This window comes from Syngnathoides biaculeatus, chromosome 6 (genome assembly GCF_019802595.1).
Source record: "Syngnathoides biaculeatus isolate LvHL_M chromosome 6, ASM1980259v1, whole genome shotgun sequence".
Lineage (NCBI taxonomy): Eukaryota > Metazoa > Chordata > Actinopteri > Syngnathiformes > Syngnathidae > Syngnathoides > Syngnathoides biaculeatus.
The window spans coordinates 18,659,801-18,680,519 of NC_084645.1; the positions used below are offsets into that span (position 1 = coordinate 18,659,801).

A 20,719-nucleotide genomic window follows, 5' to 3' on the forward strand; every position below is an offset into this window, starting at 1 on the left:
CTGCAAGCGGCAACCACAACATAATATTGGTATTAATGGGTTGACAGAGTGTTAAATTCTGACTTTCTAGACGGTTTTAATATAGGATTTCAAATTAGGGTTTTCAAGCACAGCTCTCGGGTTTAATGCTTGGGTGTGTGTGTGTGTGGTGTGTGTGTGTGTGTGTGTGTGTGTGGTGTGTGTGTGTGTGTGTGGTGTGTGTGTGTGTGTGTGTGTGTGTTGAAGACTAGGTAGATGGTTCTCTCTTTTCTTCCTTCCATTTCCAATACATCCTTCTTTCATATAATCCTCATTTCCTTCCCTCATTTCATGTTTCAAACCATCCTTGCTCCCTTCCTTACTGACTACCTTACTTCTACTCTTTCTTCTGTCATTCCTCACTTCCTTCCTTGTTCCCTTTCATCCTTTCTTTCTCATTTCATTCTTTTCGTTTTCCATCTTCTGAACTTGACTACCTTCTCTTTACTGGATCTTTATTTACTTTATATGTCCAAATATTTATTTATTTATCTATTTATTTATTACATTTTGTAGGACTCCAAGTATAAATGCATCTCTTCCGAACGTCCATTCAGGTTGCATATATATTGATTTAAGAAAACTGGAAAGTAACGCCGTTTTTACCGTAATTGTGGTAAAGCGGTCGCTTCCTCAAATGGCCTTGCGTACATGCTCACTAGCACCAGCATACTCGACGAAAGGGTGACCGGAAAGTACAGCAGTACATACTTTATGTGCGTGTGCCTGTCATACTCCGTCACAAGCCATCCCAAGCAGCTCACGTTGAATGCGGAAAGCTTGCCGGTTGCTTGACGGAGGGGCTCCTGGAAATGAAGTCCTTAAGGTTGGGGCTGACGTTTGTTCGACAGTAAGTGAAGCGGCGGCGGTGGCAGGAGCAGCTGCCAGTTCCACATAGAGCGCTAACAGCTAGCTCAACTCTTTCTGTGTGATTTGCTGTGACTTTGCTAACAAATGTGACACATACATGCGCGTCTCTCGTGACTTAGTTTGAGTTTATTGTTCAGTGGCAGTGTAGTGTGTCAGAGTGACCAGCAGAGTGCACAAGAATTGACACTCCCGGCCCTCTTCTAGGTATCGGTGATGTCGGTATCCACTTCCGCCCTAAATAGATGACCTGTGAGCTAGACACGTTGAACCCATCAGTTTAAATAACACGTTGCTATTAACAGAATTCATGCAGTCCACTGTAAAATAAACGCGCAGCGTGTTTCTCTGCGTTCAAGCTCAGATAATAAGAGTGATGTTATGGCAACTTCGTTCCATATTTTTGGGGTCTCCATGGAGCGTTATTGTTTTCATGCATCACGGGAGGGCCTCCATTTACCACGCAGTAACCCGATTTGGACATTGAGTAGCAACACGCTGGAGAAATTACAGAAATTTGTCTTTGTTAGATTATTTCTTGGGAATAAAATACACCGTTGGAAACCCCATTTCTTGATTTAATCTGAATACTCTTTATTTGTCAAGTATGTCAAAAACACAAGGAATTTTTCTCTAGTCGTTGGAGTGGCTCTAACTAGTACAATAATAGACGGCCATTTAGGCCCCCCAAAAATACAGCCTTCATAGTGGCATTAGGTCAGAAATATTATATCAAACAAATATTATGAACTTACTTTTTGTGCTATATTAGTTCCAAGCTGGCTGTTCGTAAGCTTGAAATGTCATTGTATATCTATACAGTTTTACTTGCAGGTGACAGTGCACAGAAAGCACAAAATAGTGTCAATGTGGCATTTGAAGGGTGCTCTAACCTTCCTGCATAATATGTTCGATGTTATGTTTATTTCTTACAGTGGAGAAACCCAGTTCAATAAAGAGGGTCTGCTGCAAGGTATGGTATTATTAAAAGATAAATAAAATGTGAAGGATGTTCCACATTTTTGGGTATCACTTTGTGTTCTTGTGTTCTATGTCTTGAATCCAGGGCAGGCCATCGACGGTCCCTTGTCTGAAGTGGGATTGCAGCAGGCCGAGGCTGCGGGTCACTACCTGAAGGATGTCAAGTTCTCCAACCTGTTTGTTAGTGACATGCTACGAGCGCGACAGGTTTGATGTTTGTCTGCTCACAAAAGGGGAATGGAAATGTCAACAGGTTAAACACGGTCTGGTCTGGTTTCTTGGGTTCAGTCTATTTTTTCTTATAGGAAAATAATGGAAATAGAATTCTGTTAGATAGAATCACTTCCAGTGTCACCATCATTAAAGCACTAAATGTAAATTTGACTTGGATAGCCACCAATGGCAGCATTTCATGTCACGTCATCTCATTCCAAGTCATAAAAAGCGAAAATAGAAATGATTAACCTCAGCAGGACTCAAAGAAAATAATTCTTCTCACGAACTGAATAACCTTTTTTCAAACTGTTTGTTGTTAGAGCCACTGACGGTGGAAGGTTCATTTGCCTGTGTGGGTTCAATTCCCACTCCGGTATGGTATGAATGTGAGTGTGGAAGTTTGATTGTCTCTTTATGTCCTCTGTGATTGGCAGCTTCACGTGACCCTGAACAACATAAATTGTACAGGAAACGGATGGTTAATTGCTGTTGTTCCTTTCCAGACTGCTGAAACCATTGTGAAACATAACAGTAGTTGTGCTGGTCTGCAGCTTGTGTGTGACCCCCTGCTTAAAGAGAAAGTCAGTGAAAGCAGTGCTCTCTAATACATTTGCATGTTATTCCTACTTTTTAATGATAAAGTACTTGTTTTATTTTTTTTATTTTTTTTTTTTTTTTTAGAGCTTTGGGATAGCAGAGGGCAAGCGAGTGCAAGAGGCAAAAGATATGGCCAAAGCAGCTGGTCAGTCCTTCGCAACCTTCACTCCTCTGCATGGAGAGACTCAAGAGCAGGTAAGATTAATGGATTTATACGTGTTTTGCTTACTCTTGTGTAGCATTTGTCATCATTTAAATTTGCGGGATTATGGTCCTGATTCCTGTTCCTCATTTCAGTTCCAGTTCCAAACGATTCTCAATTCAGATTCTTGTAGTGGGCTCAGTCAAAAAAGTTAGCATGGTTTAAAATGGAAAAAAAAGTAATGAATGGAGCCAAATGCTCTGTAAAACATTGATTCCTTTACCTATGCACCGCTGAGACACAGTTTCTAAGTTTGATCTTTAGTGAAGTTTTACCTGAACGTTAAGCTTGTAATGCGACTGTTTCTGTTTTTATTCCAGTATGGTAAATTAATTTATATTTAATTTTTGTGTACTTTGCTTTGAAGACTAAAATAAACACTAAAAACCATCCATGCAAGAGTGCGACCGGTCATTTATTTGAACAAAGTAAAGAAACACTTTTATTCATCGCCGCCGTTTAGCACAAGCACGTCTTTGCACGTGTTCTTCTTCGTTGGTTTTTGCCACTTTCTTCTTCAGGTTCGGCAGACTGTAGGCATTGAAAATGTTTTTGTTTGAACAATTCTGGCAGAACCAGAATCTTAGTCCCGGTTCCAATTGGCTCTCAGTTCTCAATGCCCAGCTCGACTCTTGCGGCTCCATTTTCAAATATATGGATTAACGTTCATTGCCTTTCAAATGAGAGTATAATTCTATCTACCCCTTTCGGCTTGTCCCTTTCGGGGTCGCCACAGCGTGTCATATCAGATGAACGCACATATATGTTTGGCATTTTTACGCCGGATGCCCTTCCTGACGCAACCCTTCTCAGGGAGTGGAGGCCCCAGTGGGATACGAACCCACAACCCCTGGTTTGCCAAACCAGTGCTCTAACCACTGAGCTACAGAGCCTCTCAATGAGAGTATAATTGGTATTAATTAATTGATAATTACCATTTTGATGGATTCAAAATGATTGTAGGAAGAAACAAACTTGCAATTTTCTGCATATTATTTGTATGATTATCAGTAAGTCTACATTTGAGACATCCCAATTCGTAGCGGGATTTCGACTACCGTAATTTCCGGCCAACAGAACGCACCTGATTATAAGGGTCACCCAGTACATTTGTAAAGGAAATACCATTTGGTACACACATAAGCCGCACCTGTGTAAAAGCCGCAAATGCCCACATTGAAACCCACATTGAAACACGAGATATGTACAAAGAAAGACGGTACACAGAGTTTTCAAAGTTGTAACACCTTAGCTTAGCTTAACATAGCAACAACACAGTAGCACGAACAGGGATGGTAAAAAAAAAAACAAATAACATACCAATTTAAAAAAACAGCTGTAGCATCTACACAGTACCAACATGGTACCACAGCACTAACAAAGACAATTAAAAAAAAAACACCTAAATCAATGAGACGCGGCAGTAACACAGCAGAAACAGACTAGCTCGGCGCTAACAGGGCCGGTAAAAAAAAAACATGCCGATAAAAGTCACTTCCTCGGCACACATATTCCACTGGTCTCACTCTTACCTATTCTGCTCGAGTGTCCCCCTGCAGCCGTTCAAAAAAATGCACAAATTAACCGCATCACCGCAGGGTTGAAAGCGTGTGGAAAAAAGTCGCGTTTTATGGCCAGAAATTACGGTATTCTGTAATTTTGTCCTTCTCCATCCTATATCAGAATATTTTATGGATCCCATGGAGATAAATTAAAACGTAACAATAGTTAAGATTTATAAGAGGTAGAACATTGGTTTTTCGTCAATCAGTGGTGTAAAAGTTCCGTTATTTTACATTACTTTTGATATTCTATATCTTGGGATTAAAATAATTTTTATGATCCATTTTATTGTTAAAAATGTTAGCAAAGCCATATTTTACAGATTTCTCCTCTTAGCCCTAACACTCTACTTTCGAGTTGAACAATAATACTGTAGTCCTGTTCTAAGTAATAATTGGAACTTCTCATCACACCAATCCAGAATTTATCGAAAACGGATGCAGCAGAGTAAGCAAAACACAAACCGGAGAGCCTGCCAAAAAACTGGCCACGCTCGCAGATAAAATTGCAGCTGGACCGAAAGAAGGCCACTAGAGGGCAGTACATATCAGGCCAGACACTGAGTGCTTGTGCTGCCTACTGTAAAGAGAGAATGTGCGGGCCTTTTTTTGTTTTTGTTTTTGTTTTTTTGCGTCCACTTGCTTGAATAACATCTTGTGATCAAAGTGCATCATCTTTACTGTCGCAACACCTCTGATTAAAAAGTCACCACTTGCTTCTATTTGTGTTCGAGGGTGTGTGCGCGTGCATGTCTGGGATGTTCTATTTCAGAAATGGGTTGCCTCTATTCATCTACTTGTTTACAGAGTTGAATGAGCTCCATCCTAGCATGGGATGAGCACATGATGATGATGAGGAGGAGGATAAGGATGATGGCCAAAGATAGATTTGAGGCTCATAATCAGCGCCTGCATGCTCCGTAGTTGCGGGGTGTTGCGTCAGGATCCCAATTGCACTCGCAACCTGCAGTTTGTTCTGTTTGGGAGAAAAGAGATTGGGTGTCGTGCTTCTAAAACTGTCGTGTCAAACGTGTTCGTCACTGGCTACATCATAGTTAGGGTTGCCCTTATGGGGGGGGGTTGGTTATCAGGTAAAGCCGCTACGGGTTAATGTTGGACCAAAAATCACCTTTTGGTCCCACCGTGGCTTTTAAGTTCACATTCAGGGTTCAGTTCACATTGGGTGCAGCAAAGGGAACAAAATAAACTGTGATTTAGTGACAGGGTTGGGATGACATTTAAATTGAAACATTAACAAGTCTTTAGTGTTCAGGGATTTATTTTATTTTGGGAACGTGAAGGCTGCAGACTAGAGTACCAGTAACAGTTTCAACAATTAGAATGAGGCTAATTGTGGCTTTTGATATTGAATTTTCTTCGACTGAAGAAACTCAGAGAGGCTGTTTAAATGTGGCTGCTTGTTGCGTTTTTAGTCGTACCCTGCAGATTTCTTTCAAGAAAAACATTGCTTGCAATGACATTCGTGAGCCAGAGGATGAGCTGCACTGTGTTTGTTGACTGACAAAGTCTGCAGCTACATGCTGAGGGAGTTACTTTATTTGTCCCATACTTTATAAACTCTGTGTGGGAACCCCAATAATCATCCCATTGTATTACATAACTGCATTTTTGGTCATTATCCTTTTTATAATCCATAACTAGGTCTTAACAAAAGCCAAAAAAAAATGTGGCAAGCTTTCCTGGATGACACAAAATAACGCAGAGCTGCCGGATGTAAGTTTTAAATGCGTCTTCAATAACAACAGATGTTTACCTGTTCAGGTGAAGCAGCGCGTCAAAGAGTTTTGGCTCAAAATGGTCCAGCAAGTCTGGCGCGAGCACCAGCTCAACAGAAGCGACAACGAGCGCTCTTCGGCACCTCAACTGGACGGCGAAGAGGCGGATGACTTCCCTGCCCACGCCCTGGTGGTCTCCCACGGGGCCTACCTGTGCGTGACCATGCGCTTCCTCGTGGACGATTTACACTGCCCCGTGCCTGACGGCTGCAGCAGAGGGCGCATGTTCTCTTTGAGTCCCAATGCGGGAGTGAGTCGCTTTGTTCTCACCTTGATGAAGGAGGACGATGAGGCCTTCAAAGTGTCTCACATTCAATGTTTGTTTGTCAACAAGGGAGATCATATTAAGACATAGCCAACGGATGCTCATTTGGCACAGCTAAAACAAGATGGAGAAGTCGTGAAAACTGCTGTTTACTATTGAAGCCACACTGAAAAGAGAAGGAATTTTGGAGAAAAAAAGTCAGGAAGGACATTTCTGAGTTACAAAAAAAAATCCAATAGTCAAGATTAAAGTGATTATTTCAACAAATCCTTTCAGACTTAACAGTCTTAAAGGGTAGAAAGAAGTTAACCTCTGCTGTTTGGTATTCCAACTGTAAAAGGAGTCTTGACGAAACACATCATCATCACACACACTCAACCAAGAAAACTATGCTGGATCTTTTTATAGACGCGCCAGTTGATCATCTATTCTTAAATTGTGACACTAGTTGTACTTTTTAGAACAGGGCTTGCACACTTTTTTTTGCCCCAAGCTCTACAATTCAAGCAGCCAGCCTCTCGCGAGGGTGGGGGGAGTCGGTCGCATCGCTGCGACTGGGGTCGAGAAAGCAAGAGACAGACTCTAAATAGGGAGGCAGTTTACTAGAATGCGCCTTTATGTGCACATGTCAGAAGAGGCCAAGATTGGTCAAACCTATTAAATTAATCGGCGCGTGTGATCGACGTGTTGGCCACACCTCAATTAAGCGACGAGATGGATGATAGGCTGATGTCTATTTTTCAGTGTGGCACAGATTATTCAATAAATCACACCATGCTCTCAAGTCCAGTCGAGTTCTTTTCCACCCAACTCTCCAGAACCTGGTTTAACCAGTCTTTCTTGGTGCATACAACAATTTTTTATTTTATTATTGATCAAGAGTGATCAACTACATATCAAGTTGTTTTAGCACACGCACTGTAAATGATCAGCAGCCTGCATCGGTTGTTTTAAAAACTAGACCATGGTTAATTTAAACTTTGCATTGGCTCACTGGCCACCTGCTTGTTTATTGGCGCGAGCGTGGGCAACTTTGTCACATAATGACTGTGTGGTTCCGTTGTTCACAGCATTTAGGACTTTAAAAAGAACACAGCCAAGCTTTAACTGCGGATTTTGGGCGGAAATTAGTGATGTTTGTTGTTGTCAGTTAACACAGCAAGACAAAGTCCAGGTTATTCGAGCACTGACGTAGAGTGTCATTTATTCTGCCTTTCTTCCAAGAATGTCTCCATCCCAGTACAACACTAAATATGCACGTGATTTTATATTTTAGTCTTTGATGAGACACCACACGGAGAAGCACCTTCATGAGAAAGGAAACGCCATTGTTACACATGCACTCTGTTGTTGACGTTTTCTTTTGTGAACATTTGCCCCTTGTCCAAAATATGTAACTCCATGACAGCTGAACTTGCTTTTGAATGCTGCTGCTCTTTATTTAGTGCTTAAGTTAGACAAAGATAAAGCAAAGTCAATTAAGGCATACTTGGACGACTTTGGGGTTTAAGAACTGGACCATCAAACAACCGTTTTGGCAAAATCAATGAGACAATCTTGCTTTGTGGATTTTTATGACAAAGAGAAAGGAAAGTCTTTGCAAAGAGAGCAAAAGATACGAGTCTTAGTATTCATTAACTGGAACAATTTTTGTGTTCTGACATTTTCGCTTACTGTTTTATGTGTCCCAATACTTTAGTGCAAACACAATGATATTAAAATTATGAAAGCATTTGTTTGTCCGTACATTGCTTTTTAAAGAAATCCTACTCGAAATAAAGACACACAAATGCATGGAAAATGACTTTATTCATCCACTTCGAAATAACATAAATAACAAGCGATAACGGAAAAGTCCTTGTGCATCATTCAATAAATAAATACCTTTATCATTTCTACGAGTTGGTGTCCGGCACCTGACATGAACAGCTGCAAACACACCAGCTGATCCCAAAGAATTGAGCATGAAGCATTCCAAAAAAAAAAAAAAAGACATTTATATATCGCCACGATTGCTCATTAAGATTATGGATCTTCCATATGCAAAACAAACATTGCTACATCTTCCCTGCGGTCTAAAGCTGAACTGACAAAAGGAGATTAAAGGAAAGCCGAGCGCTTTTCCAACCCTGCCACATGACACCATGCATTTTTTTCCCCCAACAATTCCTGTACTGCCACTACCTCGCATTTTGTCACCACACGATCGTCATTTGAAAACTACATTTGGGAATGTCGCGTCTCTCTCTGGTCAGGAAAAGCTTCATTGTTGCCACGGCAATTGGACTCATCAGCAGTTTGCAAATGGATGACTGACGCTGAGTTGGGAACTAAATTGACAGTGCTAGAGGTCATATAACTTGGGATGCGAGCACATTTTTTGTGGAAAAATATGCCTCGAAAACAAAGTGTACCTCACAAAACTTATATTCTGGAAGCATTAAAGTATTAACTCGAAATACTCGAAAATCTAAAAGAAGTACCAGCCTTAGCAAAGGGTGTTCCATACAACTTTAGCCTATAGAGAAGCGACTCCAAAGACCACTTGCTGTTTTTTTTTTTAAATTGGTATAGAGTGGCTAATTTCTCATTTGTAATGTTGGATTTTTTAAAAGATTTTTCTAATAATACCAGTTATTGTATCCAAGTAAATATGTGCCATCAGGATTCGAATTAAAAATGCCACAGAAGATTTTATGTTGTAAAATTCGCATTATTTCAAAGTGATCACATTTTTATTAGCTGTATTTCATCTTAACTTTTCAATGACAACAAATTTGCTATATGAAGAAATCCGTCTTTAAAATTCAAACGGAATATTTTCAGTCTCCTAAGACTCAACTGGCTACAATTCGCTGTCTGAAATTCACCATCTAAATTCAGTGTTCAGAAGGCAGTGTTACCTCCGGTCAGAACCCAATACCCAGCCAATCTAGTTACACTTTCTCAGTCACGTGACGTCACATACTAAGAAAGCGTAACTGGTGAACGGTGAATTTCAGACAGCGAATTGTAGCCAGTTGAATCTCAGGAGACTGAAAATATTGCGTTTGAATTTTTTTTACATGGCCAATTTGTTAACATTGAAAAGTTAAACTGAAATACAGCTATTGAAAATGTGATCACTTAGAAATAATAATGTGAATTTTACAACATGAAATTTTCTGTGGCATTTTTAATTCAAATCCTGGTGGCAAATATTTACTTCCATATTACTGTCTTAATGTAAAAAAAAAAAAATCACTAATCTTTTACGTTTTGGACAGTCTGACTCAGGAACAAAATTTTTTCCATTGTTTTCAATAGGAAAAATAGTATTGGCCACCTCTCGGGAACGGATTGACGTCCCGGTGTAGGTTCTTTCCCTTGAAAACTTAATCTGCCCAGGTTCATGAAGTCAGTCTTGTTCGGCTAGGTCCGCTATAATGGTCTTGACAGGACTCACCGGTCCGTTGGCGTGCAGGACCTTTAAGGGGTCATCACAGGACGAGATGGTCTCTTTTGATACAGCCCCTGCCTGGTCCGTTTCCAGCTGCCCGTGCTCCAAATCTTTTTGGTCCTTCACAGAATGCAAAGGAAGCGATTCGGACCTTAACGGGTCGGAGGGGTTCACCTCCTCGCTTCTCCTCTGCCTCCTGGCCAAGGGGGTAAGAAAGCGCTTCAGCAAGATGGAGGACAGCTCCCAAGATTCCAGGTGGGGGAGTAGAAGCCGACTTCCCCTTGGAGAGGAAAACGTGCCGCGCTGGTTTGCACTGATGAAGCCAATCCGGCTGAAGAGACAGCCGGCGCTGTTCTTGTGCCTCTGTTTGGTCACACAACAACAACGACAATTTGCCACATAGTTTTCTGCCGTTATATCGTGGTTCATCATTTGCACCCCGACTGTAATCGCAAATTTTCAAGCAATCGTTTTTACGGAACAGAGGCAAGTCCGACATTAGAGTTGTGCACCTAATAGCATGTTGCGCCGCAACATATCACCGCACTGAGGTCTACTGGAAGAGTTTAGCCTAATTAAGAAACGAGAAACAGCAGAGATGGTCCCAAACTCCACTACAGAGCAGAGAGAACATACACTATGCGTGTGAGAATGTGGTTTTTTTTTTCACGTGACGTCGCCCGTTGTGCTGCCTCGAACGGCGCCCATTTTTGATACCTGAGCTCCGTTACTCATACATAGGCAAGGTAGACGACATTGTTTCTAACTGCATTTATTGAAGACGCGACCGACAGCACATCAAGCCCAGACTGACTACTAGGCCGCGTGGCATAGACACATCATGGGACTCAGGACTGCGTCACAAAGGCGCAGTATTGTGCCCTTGATCTTTTACTCTATGTGACAGAAATCACGAAGGAGGAGCACTTACCTGTGTGCGAACATGGAAAACGAAAGGCGGTGGAATATTATTTTTTTAATATTGAGCCAAACTCCATTTATCCCATTTTTTTTTCATAAAAGTAAAACCTGTATATTAGTTCACCACAAGCAAAGAGAAATATTTATTATTTGTTGCAAATTTGATGGCAGTGGCAGAAAGACTAAAGAATAAACAAATCCAGTATTTCACAAAATTCTCGAATCTTTCAAGTGACTAACAAAAAAAGGATCTTAACTGTAATGTTGGCCTTCTGAAAACTGTATCAATTAAGCTTGTTAGCGTAGCTCGGCGACACGACAATGGAGGTTGAAGCCGGTCAGCGTGATATCGGCGTCGGGAACTCGTCCACAAAGCGAAGTCTCTGTGAACCACAGAGCCGCAGAACATTCAAAGTCTTTCATCGCAAGCGTTAGACGATGTCCCTGTTTGTTTGTTTTTTTTTTTTTTTATTGTATCCCGGATTGCAAGCCTCTTCGTTGCGAGACTTTGAAGAACGCGCCTCAGCGAATTGGCAAGAGTTGTCGGGAAAAAAAATCAGAAGAAAGCTCTCTGAAGGTAAGGAAGTCCTATCTTGTGTACTTGAGTTTCGAGACGCCCGTGAAACACAAAAACACAAACAGCAACGGAGAGCATTCCGCAGGCTACTACACTAGTAGTACACGTTAGGTAGAGAGGTTAAATGACAGCACGCAGTGGTGTATTGGTAATTCAGCAAAAAATGTGACTTCAATAAAAACAACCCATCGTTAAAATGTGTTGAAGTAGCAGGAGTTTGAGGGTCATTCTTGACTATTGGGGACTTTTGAGTGTGATAACTTTTGGGGTGTGGGAGGAAACCGGAGTGCCCAGAGAAAACCCACACAGGCATGGGGAGAACATGGAAGCGCCACACAGGCGGAGATGGGATTTGAACCCCGGTTCTCGGACCTGTGAAGCCAAGGCTCTACCAAGATGCCCCACCGTGCCGCTGTTTTCACTTATGTTGAACACAATCTCCCAACTTCATCGGAATTGGGTTCGTACATCCATTTTCCGTCATGCTAATCCTCACTTGGGTTGTGAGTGTGCTGGAGTCCATCCTAAAAGATGGCTGGCGGGAGGTGGCTGAACTGTTCACCAGCAGTATTTATTTACATTTAAATTGCAAATATATCTCCCTGTTTTAAAATGTTTTCTAACACATTTCTATTTCATGGATTTCCGCATACTGCACGTGGCTCTCTATCATATTTGCTGCGATAAACCGGGCTTCTCTGAATTTGCTATCTTCTCAGTGCAAACAAAAGTTACTCACAGATTTGTGGCGCTCCCCCTGAGAGTCCATGCACACGAAGCGCTTACTTCTCATGTCAAATACGTACTCGAAGTCGCCCCTGTCTCTCATTAATGGCAGAGCAACTGCAGGGAATTCAAGCAGAATCAGGTGAGCCCAATAAAAGCAGGTCTTGACGGGAGGCAAGTTTTATCTGAACTTAATTCTTAGTACAAGCCAAAAATCCAAAGACAGCAAAACCAGGAGTTTGCTTGCAGACTCACCCAGAAAGCGCCCAAGAACACCTTGCTTCATGGATCCAGCACTCGGCCGGATGTAGTAACGCTTCCCGCTGGCTGCTTCAGCTGCATGCGCTCTGGAGTTTGAAATCATGCTCTGATCAAGTTGTAGCTCCTCCAGGTCCTTGAACCTGGACTTACAATCCACGGATAGGGACACATGGGCGGCAGTCAAGAGGAATGGGAAGAAAGCCGCTCGCATGGTCATTTGGGAATAGCGCGCTCTCCTTTCTGGAGCAGAGCGAGCGTACTCGGTTACTGTGTGAAGTTGCTTTCTGGAGGAGGAGAAAGTCCAGCGGGCCTATTTAAACACGGGGGTCGATGAACCGGCTAACTCATTTACCCAAATGACACAAAGCCTTCTTGTTTGTCAGCAGTTTAGGGTTGCCCTTGCGGAATTTCTGCAAGCTTCTAATGGCAGCATAACAAGGAACGCCGCTGCCTCTTTGGAAATAAACACTTTATTTGCCTGGGCAGCCACTTGTTGAACTGGAACTGCACCACAAAGACGAGAAGGAATTTTGGATAATGTTTTAGATTCTACATCATCTGAACTGCCTTCGTTGTGTTTGCAGTCATCTTCATTTTATAGCGTAAGCCCATCCATTAGTTTCTCAGTGTTCTTCCACTGGCTTGTATAATGAGTAAAATGTTCTTCTGTGTTGTGATGTCTAGCCAATGCAATTTATCCGGATCCTCCTGGAGAGACAAATTTATGCCCCTTTTCCATTGTGCTGGTTCTAACCCCAACCAGCCTTTTTCAAGGGTTAGGTGCGTTGAGCTGAACCCCTCTCCATAAATGAAGAAGGGAGGTGCATGGGCCCTCCGACCCAAAGATTTGTTCACCCAAACTGACTTCCTCTTCCCATCCTTTCAAATTTAGTAATGACCCCTTAATTTGTTCACCCCCTTAATTTAAGTCAAATTCCAGTTTAGATCTATTCCATTTATAAAAATTGCATGCCTGCCTCCATCCATTTTGGTGCCAATTACTTCCCACCAACCTCCAGATTTAGATACTGGCAATTGAAAACATCGTGAGAGTGTGAATCTTGTTGCGCAACGTTTCGGCTAAAGTAAGTCTTCTTCAGGCGCACGCTCACTCCAAGTCAGTAAATAGTAAGTCAAATGTCTCGATGTTTGTCAGTTCAAGAAAATTTAATAGTTTATTCTTAAGGTTAGGGTAAGGGTTTGGGATAGGGATAGTATCAGGAAAAAGGTAAGTGGATTTAGGATTAGAATAAGGATTAGGGGAAGGGATCGGGTTAGGGACAATGGCATTGCTTTTTAGAACCTTCTCCATAACTCAGGCCAAGGAGGGCCATGATGGATTTGTCATCTGATTGGCTGACAGATGGAGGCATCACTATACTTTAAGTATGGTGACTTGTCACTTTTACAATCATGGTGTCTAAATGCTGGGGTGCACCGAACGATGCCGCCAAACCCAACTGAACTGTCGCACAGTCTGCATGATCAGGTGACTTTTTTCATCTCTGGCATTGTTTTTGTTGCAATTCAGAATTTCAATCACCATCGTCAGATTTTCCATCACGGGAATTTCAAGCCATATAATACATTTATAAGCATCATATATTGGGATTTACATCAACACTTATCAACATTCATGAAGTACAATGTATCTGTAGATGAAAAAGCATACATGCTGGGTGCTTTCAAATGAATGGAGCCAGGGAGCCTCATTTTTAAAAGACTTTTATTCTCACCAACACCTTCTCTTTTTAGCAAGCTGACTCTTCCATCACTATTATGATTATTATTATTTTTTTTTTTTATTGTTTAAGGAATGTACTAAGGTAAAAGATACTGAATACTCAGCATCAAACACCTGTACAGACTTGCCTGGCTTCCACTTGTGAATCGGTCCGGTCCAGTCGGGCTTGACCATGTCGCCGAGGCTTAAAGTAGCTTTTGTTTCACGGTCGGCTAAAGAGGTGTGGGCATTTTTGTCCATATGGACATAAGATGAAACACAGCGAGATGGAAGGTGCAACAAGAAACGAGTGAGTCACCTTCTCCAATCCCAGCCACTTTTGATTGGTGCCTGTTGTAATGGAAACGCAACATAGGGCAGGCCAAGCGATGCCGGGTCAGAGCAGGGCCAGGCCCCTCTGGAACTTGATATGGAAAAGCACCATAACCGTCTTAGCTTAATGTTAACATTTACACTTGAACTTCAAAGGCAAAGGCATTAACCCTACAGGCAGTGTTATAAATAACGTAGAATTTCTTCCGTTTAAAGTGTTAAAAAAAAAGAGAGAGAGAGAAGCTGGGTGCAGCATGTCGCTAATCAGTGACAGGGGTCAGGGCACATGTAGACAGAAACCACAACTGTGGACTATTTAGAGCCTTCAATAAGCCTTACGTGCATGTTTTGCGGAAGCCGGAGTAGCGGGCAAAAAAATGCCATGCAAGTGCGGAGAGAACATACTCTCAACTTCGAGGCAGGCAACTCAACCGACCCCTGAGACAGAAATCCAAAACAATAATTAACTTTGATAGCCCAAGTATTGTGCAAAGGTTGTTCACATCAAAGATGCACCTTCAACAATTAGACATACGTGAAAGAAGTTAACTACTGTAAAACAGAAGCACAATTGTGCACTCTGCCTCAACGTGAATAAGTGACATAGCCTGTGATAAGTCTAAAAGCATCGCTTTTGCAGGTTAAATTCCCCATTTTTGAACCTCAGGGGTGTTTGACTGAAGAAGTGTCACTGTACAAAACTCAAAGTATTTACATTCAGATGCACAAACATGAATCAAAAGGCACTTTCCAGTTTTTAAAAAAAAATGTCTAATTCGGGCACATTCCAACAATTGTGCATGGACATTAGTGTACTGTGAGAGATTTTTGCTTCCGCGGGCCGCAAAAGATGACAGACCTCGCCCGCATGCCTCAAGTTTGACACCTTTGACTTAATGGAAAAGCACGATAAAATCTCATGCATTATTATATGTCAAGTCCAGAGGTTAACAACATCCATCAAGCCATTTTCTCTGTCTTGTATTCATTTGAGTCGCAGGTGAGCGAGAGATAAACACACCTGACAAGTCGCCAGCCAATCACACTGAGTTTAACACATGTTGCTGTAAATTGTTTTTTTTTTTTTTTGTTCCCTCTCATATTTTGTGAGTGAGAGTTAAATATATTTTCCGTTGGCCCCAAAAGTATGTCAAACATGGAAACTTGAAGACATCACAACAACTTTTACAAAATGTCTTTTATTATCATTTCAGGAATACATTTGACTGCTGTGCACAGCACATACGTACAAAAATAAAAGGAAACCCATTTGTAATATAGTTGTTTTTTTTTTTACTTACTCGCCATCTTTTTTTTTTTTTTTTTTTTTTTCAGAAACAATGATCGAAGAAGTCTGTTGTTTCAAACTAATTTACAATCATTTCAATAATCGGAACTAAGGCAGAAGGTGAGGTATATGTTCAAAAAGAGGGGGACTCAAGAGGAAGCACTCACCCCTCAGTGCAGGAATAGGAAACTGAGAGGAAAACAAAGGCTGCTGGAGCACAGGGACACACACATACACATACACACACGCACACATACACACAATGAGCACAAATCCACTCACTTAAGATCCCTGCGAACCAACATACATCTCTAGAAGCAGCTGACGGTCAGCAAAATTACACGGGTGCATATTCAAAAGGGACCGTTCGGAATTCCTTGTGCATAATGGGGAATTCAAGAAGTGGGAGTCGATTAGCAGGGGCTATTTTTCGCACAGTACAAATACCTTCTCTCAGTTACTCAAAAAAAAAAAAAAAAACGCATCATGCAACAGACATTCTTGTCCTTCGAGACAACTCCCCTCCAAAAAGTCGCATGAGACTCAACGCCACTGCTAATTAAAAATAATAATAATTGCCATGTCAACCACATTTCGTTAACAGTGTCGTCTTAAAAATCCAAAAGTAGACCAAATCCATAAAACAAAAGCAATTCACACCAAATTGCCTCCAAAGATGACAAGTGCTTTTAAATGTTGATGAGATTGCACCGCCTTCCCCAAACTTAATCCCACACAGTCGTGCCAGGAAAAGAAAAGCTACATCTGATTATTTCCCATATTAAAATGGACAATACAATAATAATAGCGATAGACCCCAAAACATAGCTTTATCAGTGGTGATGACACTCACAGTTTAACATCCTCCCTCGGCTTCCGTAATAATCACAGTATTCAGTTTGTTTCACCAAGCGACCTTCCTTGATTTTTTTTTCTTTTTCTTTTTTTTTTGCTGCTTCCAGTGCTTCCCACTTACTCTTGTGCTCTCTCCCCACCCTTTTTTACCTCCATGAAGTCCTGTTATTCCTGACACAAGGTCAACCGATATGGCCTCTACTGTCACTTTGGCAGAAAACCAACACCTCGCCGCATACTCATTCAGTTACTAAAGCCTGCGGGCCCCCCCCGTAATGCACTGCCCACAGCGTGTTACAGTTCGAGAGTGTATGAGGTAAACGGTGACAACATTAAAAGGAGAAAAATAATAAAAAAAAATACACCACCAAGTTGGCCTCGGTGGTACTTTGCTACATGCAGAAAATGGCAGTAGTACAGTAGAACCTCTAAAGTTGAACACGATGCTGATCAGGCTTCTTTTTTTTTTCCAGATTGAAAGTTATTTTCCGGGGTTACTTCACCTTAATTAACATCACAGGCAATATGCTTAACCATCATACAAAAATACATAAAACTGTACAAAACAAATGAGTGACCATGCCTCACGGAAAAAAAGAAATATTTGCATTCTGTTTTTTGCTCAAGAATTACCGTATTTCCTCTAATAGTGACAAGAGGGCTGTGTTAGGAATACCTCCCAATCCGTTAGTGCGCCTCGAAAGTTAAATGATTATTATTGGTCATCCACTAGAATTTGCCTTTAATGCATCCCACAGTGCATCTTGAAAAGTTGTGAACTCCCAACAGCCAGTAAAAACTCAATATCTCATATGCACTGCTCAGACAGGAAAAAAAAAAAAGATTTTCAGTTGCCAGTGTGTCATGTGATTTTTCAGACCAATTTATGAGTTACGGCATGAAAAGATCTCAAATAATAGGTTTTAAAAATACACTCAGGTTAAAACAATATTGTGTTATTAGAAGAACTATTTGATATTATGAAAAGTCCACCAACAGGTGGACTTGATCTGGTATATTGCAATTATCCAACAGCACTCAAGTAGGTTTTGAAAACCAGTTTTCATTTGACTGAACTACAGGATATTCTACCCAGAATGAGAATTTGTAATAGTGATTACGTAATGAGGGAAGGATTCCAAACACAGCCAAGGAGTTTGTTTGCCTTACGAAATAGGCGGCTCCGCATCTGTTAGGGGTAAAACGTTTATCAAGAGGGGGAGGCCTATGATAGGAATAATCTGTGAATAATTTAGATAATTTAAATTAAACTGAGACTTCAAAGAAAAATATATAAATAAAATGCACAGGAATGCAAAAAAAAAGATGGCTTGAAAGAGGTAGAATGTGTGGAACTGCTCTAAAGGTTTGGATAAAAAACAATGTGAAGTGACCAGAGAAGCCACAAATTAAGAGAAAAATCACTGTCTCCAAATAGAGCAAGATCATCGCTATTGCAGAGGGAATATGCTTTCACGTTGATTCATGTTAGCCATGTTTTATAAACGCATGCATGCACGGGCACACACACAAATAATCAGATTGAATTTGAGTGGTTTTTTTTTTCTTCTACCTTCCGTTTAAAGTCAGCAAAGGCCTGATCATCGGAGGTCTGTAAAGATTATCCTGACTGTGACGAATCCGCCTGTGGTGTGTTAAGAGATTTTTCCACCCTATCCCCAAACTGTTCTGAAAATGGTTGGGGTGACAATGGATCATGTCAAACCTGTTTAATATTTCTGGGTGAGCCATGTGGATGCCGCAACTCTCTTAATAGGACTCACAATTTGTCAGTGGCGGTAACTACAGTATGCGTGGCATTTACCAGCGTGTACACCCTGCATTATAAGAGCATTAAGCACACCGGTGACGGATCATCGGGGTGCCCAAGACCTTTTCTGCTCAAACGACAGCATCCCAATTTTTCTGCTCTTCAATTGGTTGATCAAGCCAAGTTCAACGAGCAAAACACACGTGTAGTGATCTGCGCACATGAATGAATGTAATTACTAGCGTCTCTCGTGAGTATCATGTCATTTGTGTGTATCTGTCATGTTATTAGATAAATATTCAGTTTGAACCGCTCTAGACGATCGTGACTGTGTCGTGTGATGTTTTATCGTATTCTAACGATGGTTTCATTAATAGAGACGTGATATTAGTGGGATTATGAGGTGATACGATATGTCCCCATTGAAGGACCAGGTACCAAATGCAAGCGGGTTGTCATGTGGGGAAAGGGGGGCAGTCGCATTTTAAATGTATGTACGCATAACCGGGTCAAGTGCTGCTGTTAGCAACAAACATTAGCCTAGTGGGAATGCAATGCTTGATGAAGTGATCTTGATTTATACTGAGCAAACAAGGTTTCTATTTGAGATTATTTGTGCAAGGGGCGATAATTGAGAAAAAAAACAGCTACACAAGTGCAGGCCACTATTTGAGGAAATACAGCATCATTGTCGAAGTCATTATGTACTGAGCAACTTTCCTGTATCGCGCTAAGTTCTGGTTTTATGGTCATTCCGTTTTTTTTTTCCGCCTCTTTTCTTTTTCTTTGTCGGTAATTGGACAACATTTTGCAAAAAGTCCAAAAAAAAAAACGGATTGGTGGCGTTCTGTATTTTTCAAAATGCTCGACTGGTCAACTTTAGGACTTCAGAGTTTCGACTGTACTTCAGAGCTAACATTAATCGCAGCACACTTCAGAAGGACCAAAAAGGGTCCTGATGAGTCCTGACGACCTTGTCTCAACTCACACGAGAGAAAATCTTGTCTCGAGCAAGGTCGGAACAAGAAAACAACTAAACGTCAGTAACCCCAGAATGAGACGTCAGCACCTCCGGCCTTTGTACACAAATGGCTTGGATGGACGGGCCCCACTTGTTCGGAGGCTCAACAATGTTCACTCGCATTACTCGCATCCTCGCTGAGTTAAATCAACAACGGAGGCCACGTGCTGATGTCCTTATAAGTCCAACTCTGTGCATCAATCACCTTTCATGGCCTTTGCCTCTGCCCGTTGCATTGCCACTTACAGTATATATTAAAGTGTTGCATTCAAGTAAAGTACGCTACATACTCAGTGACCCCTTTGCATAAATATCTTCCATCGATAAATTCAACCATATATGGGAGAGACTGGCATACCTGAAGTGGAGAATCCTCCATTGTCCCTCAAAGCAGACCCTCACTGACAGTCAACTGACTAGCAGCATCCACACGACTATTTCCTGCATAAAGGCCTCCAAGTGGCAGACCAAAAAGAGATCCCGTCATCACCTTTTGTCCTAATACCAGACGGCACCCGAAATACACGCAATGAAGAAAACGACATTTTGTTCATCCTTGCATTATTAAAATGGCATGTCCACAAACACTTAATGACCAAATTGTGGGATTGTCAACCCTCTCATCTTTCCACGGGAACAAAAAGGCTCCACCGCGTCATATTCAGCGCAGTCCCATTTCACTTCCTTCCTGGGATTCCAAGAGGGAACATCGTCTGGCCCGCCTGGAACGGGGCGAAAGACCAGCGGGTGGCGTCTGACTTGTGGAGCGATGACTTGTCTTTCGTTCCTATTTCTGACTTGAGCACCGGCGTTTCTTGCATGCAAAGGGAGCCGAGGGTGTGGGGCAGGGAGGGCGGCCACAGCAAGAATTCAAGGCACCGCTACCTCCTGACTAAGTAAGAACAACCACCGCCATGGTTGCAAGTGCTCCAGTTGCCTCAGCCAACAAACGGAGATGGTGCACAACAAAAACATGTTCACAGGCATTTTTTTTCCTCTGTAGAAGTTCCATGCATGTATTTTTTTTCTTTTTGAAATTTTGGTGCTTTGAGGTAATACAATGATCATATCCAAAAAGAAGAGCTGACAGGGCACTTCAACAAGCAGCCATCCAATAGAATGAGGAGACCACTGACTGAAGCCTGCGTCTATGCCCATCAAAAAAATTGGTTTCAATCCCAAAAAGCAGCAAAGAAAGGCATTTCATCATTCCTAATACAAAGAAAGCTACCCAAATATACATATAAAGTCTGAATAAATACTATAGGATATTTTCTCTTTGACAGTCCATTGAGGGTTT

At 41.6% G+C, this 20,719-nt stretch overlaps 2 protein-coding genes and 1 non-coding gene across 3 annotated transcripts; 1 reads left to right on the forward strand and 2 right to left on the reverse strand.

The window, feature by feature from the left end:
* The first annotated feature begins 611 nt into the window (after window positions 1-611).
* Window positions 612-8,261, forward strand: tigara (TP53 induced glycolysis regulatory phosphatase a). Its single transcript, XM_061822930.1, has 6 exons — window positions 612-868; window positions 1,821-1,858; window positions 1,952-2,073; window positions 2,586-2,663; window positions 2,764-2,874; window positions 6,226-8,261. The coding sequence occupies exons 1-6, from the start codon at window positions 831-833 to the stop codon at window positions 6,592-6,594; spliced, it is 756 nt and encodes a 251-aa protein (XP_061678914.1). The 5' UTR covers window positions 612-830; the 3' UTR covers window positions 6,595-8,261.
* Window positions 3,702-3,774, reverse strand: trnaa-ggc (transfer RNA alanine (anticodon GGC)). Its single transcript has one exon. It is a non-coding gene; the product is annotated as a tRNA-Ala (tRNA).
* A 62-nt stretch (window positions 8,262-8,323) lies between the features above and the next one.
* Window positions 8,324-12,540, reverse strand: LOC133502287 (uncharacterized). Its single transcript, XM_061822931.1, has 3 exons — window positions 12,423-12,540; window positions 12,181-12,284; window positions 8,324-10,306 (listed from the first exon to the last, which is right to left on the reverse strand). Exons 1-3 carry the CDS (start codon window positions 12,529-12,531, stop codon window positions 9,902-9,904), a joined length of 618 nt encoding a protein of 205 aa, XP_061678915.1. The 5' UTR covers window positions 12,532-12,540; the 3' UTR covers window positions 8,324-9,901.
* Between the last annotated feature and the right edge of the window lie 8,179 nt (window positions 12,541-20,719).

What these genes read in the sequence shown, in the direction of transcription:
- LOC133502287 (XM_061822931.1), bottom strand. Translation starts at nt 12,531, where the DNA reads ATGATTTCAAACTCCAGAGCGCATGCAGCTGAAGCAGCCAGCGGGAAG. An exon ending in TGTTCTTGGGCGCTTTCTGG is followed by an intron (nt 12,285 to 12,422) that starts GTGAGTCTGCAA and finishes AATTCCCTGCAG; the next exon opens with TTGCTCTGCCATTAATGAGA. An exon ending in AGGGGGAGCGCCACAAATCT is followed by an intron (nt 10,307 to 12,180) that starts GTGAGTAACTTT and finishes GTGACCAAACAG; the next exon opens with AGGCACAAGAACAGCGCCGG.
- tigara (XM_061822930.1), top strand. Translation starts at nt 831, where the DNA reads ATGAAGTCCTTAAGGTTGGGGCTGACGTTTGTTCGACA. An exon ending in GGGCTGACGTTTGTTCGACA is followed by an intron (nt 869 to 1,820) that starts GTAAGTGAAGCG and finishes TATTTCTTACAG; the next exon opens with TGGAGAAACCCAGTTCAATA. An exon ending in ATGGAGAGACTCAAGAGCAG is followed by an intron (nt 2,875 to 6,225) that starts GTAAGATTAATG and finishes TTACCTGTTCAG; the next exon opens with GTGAAGCAGCGCGTCAAAGA.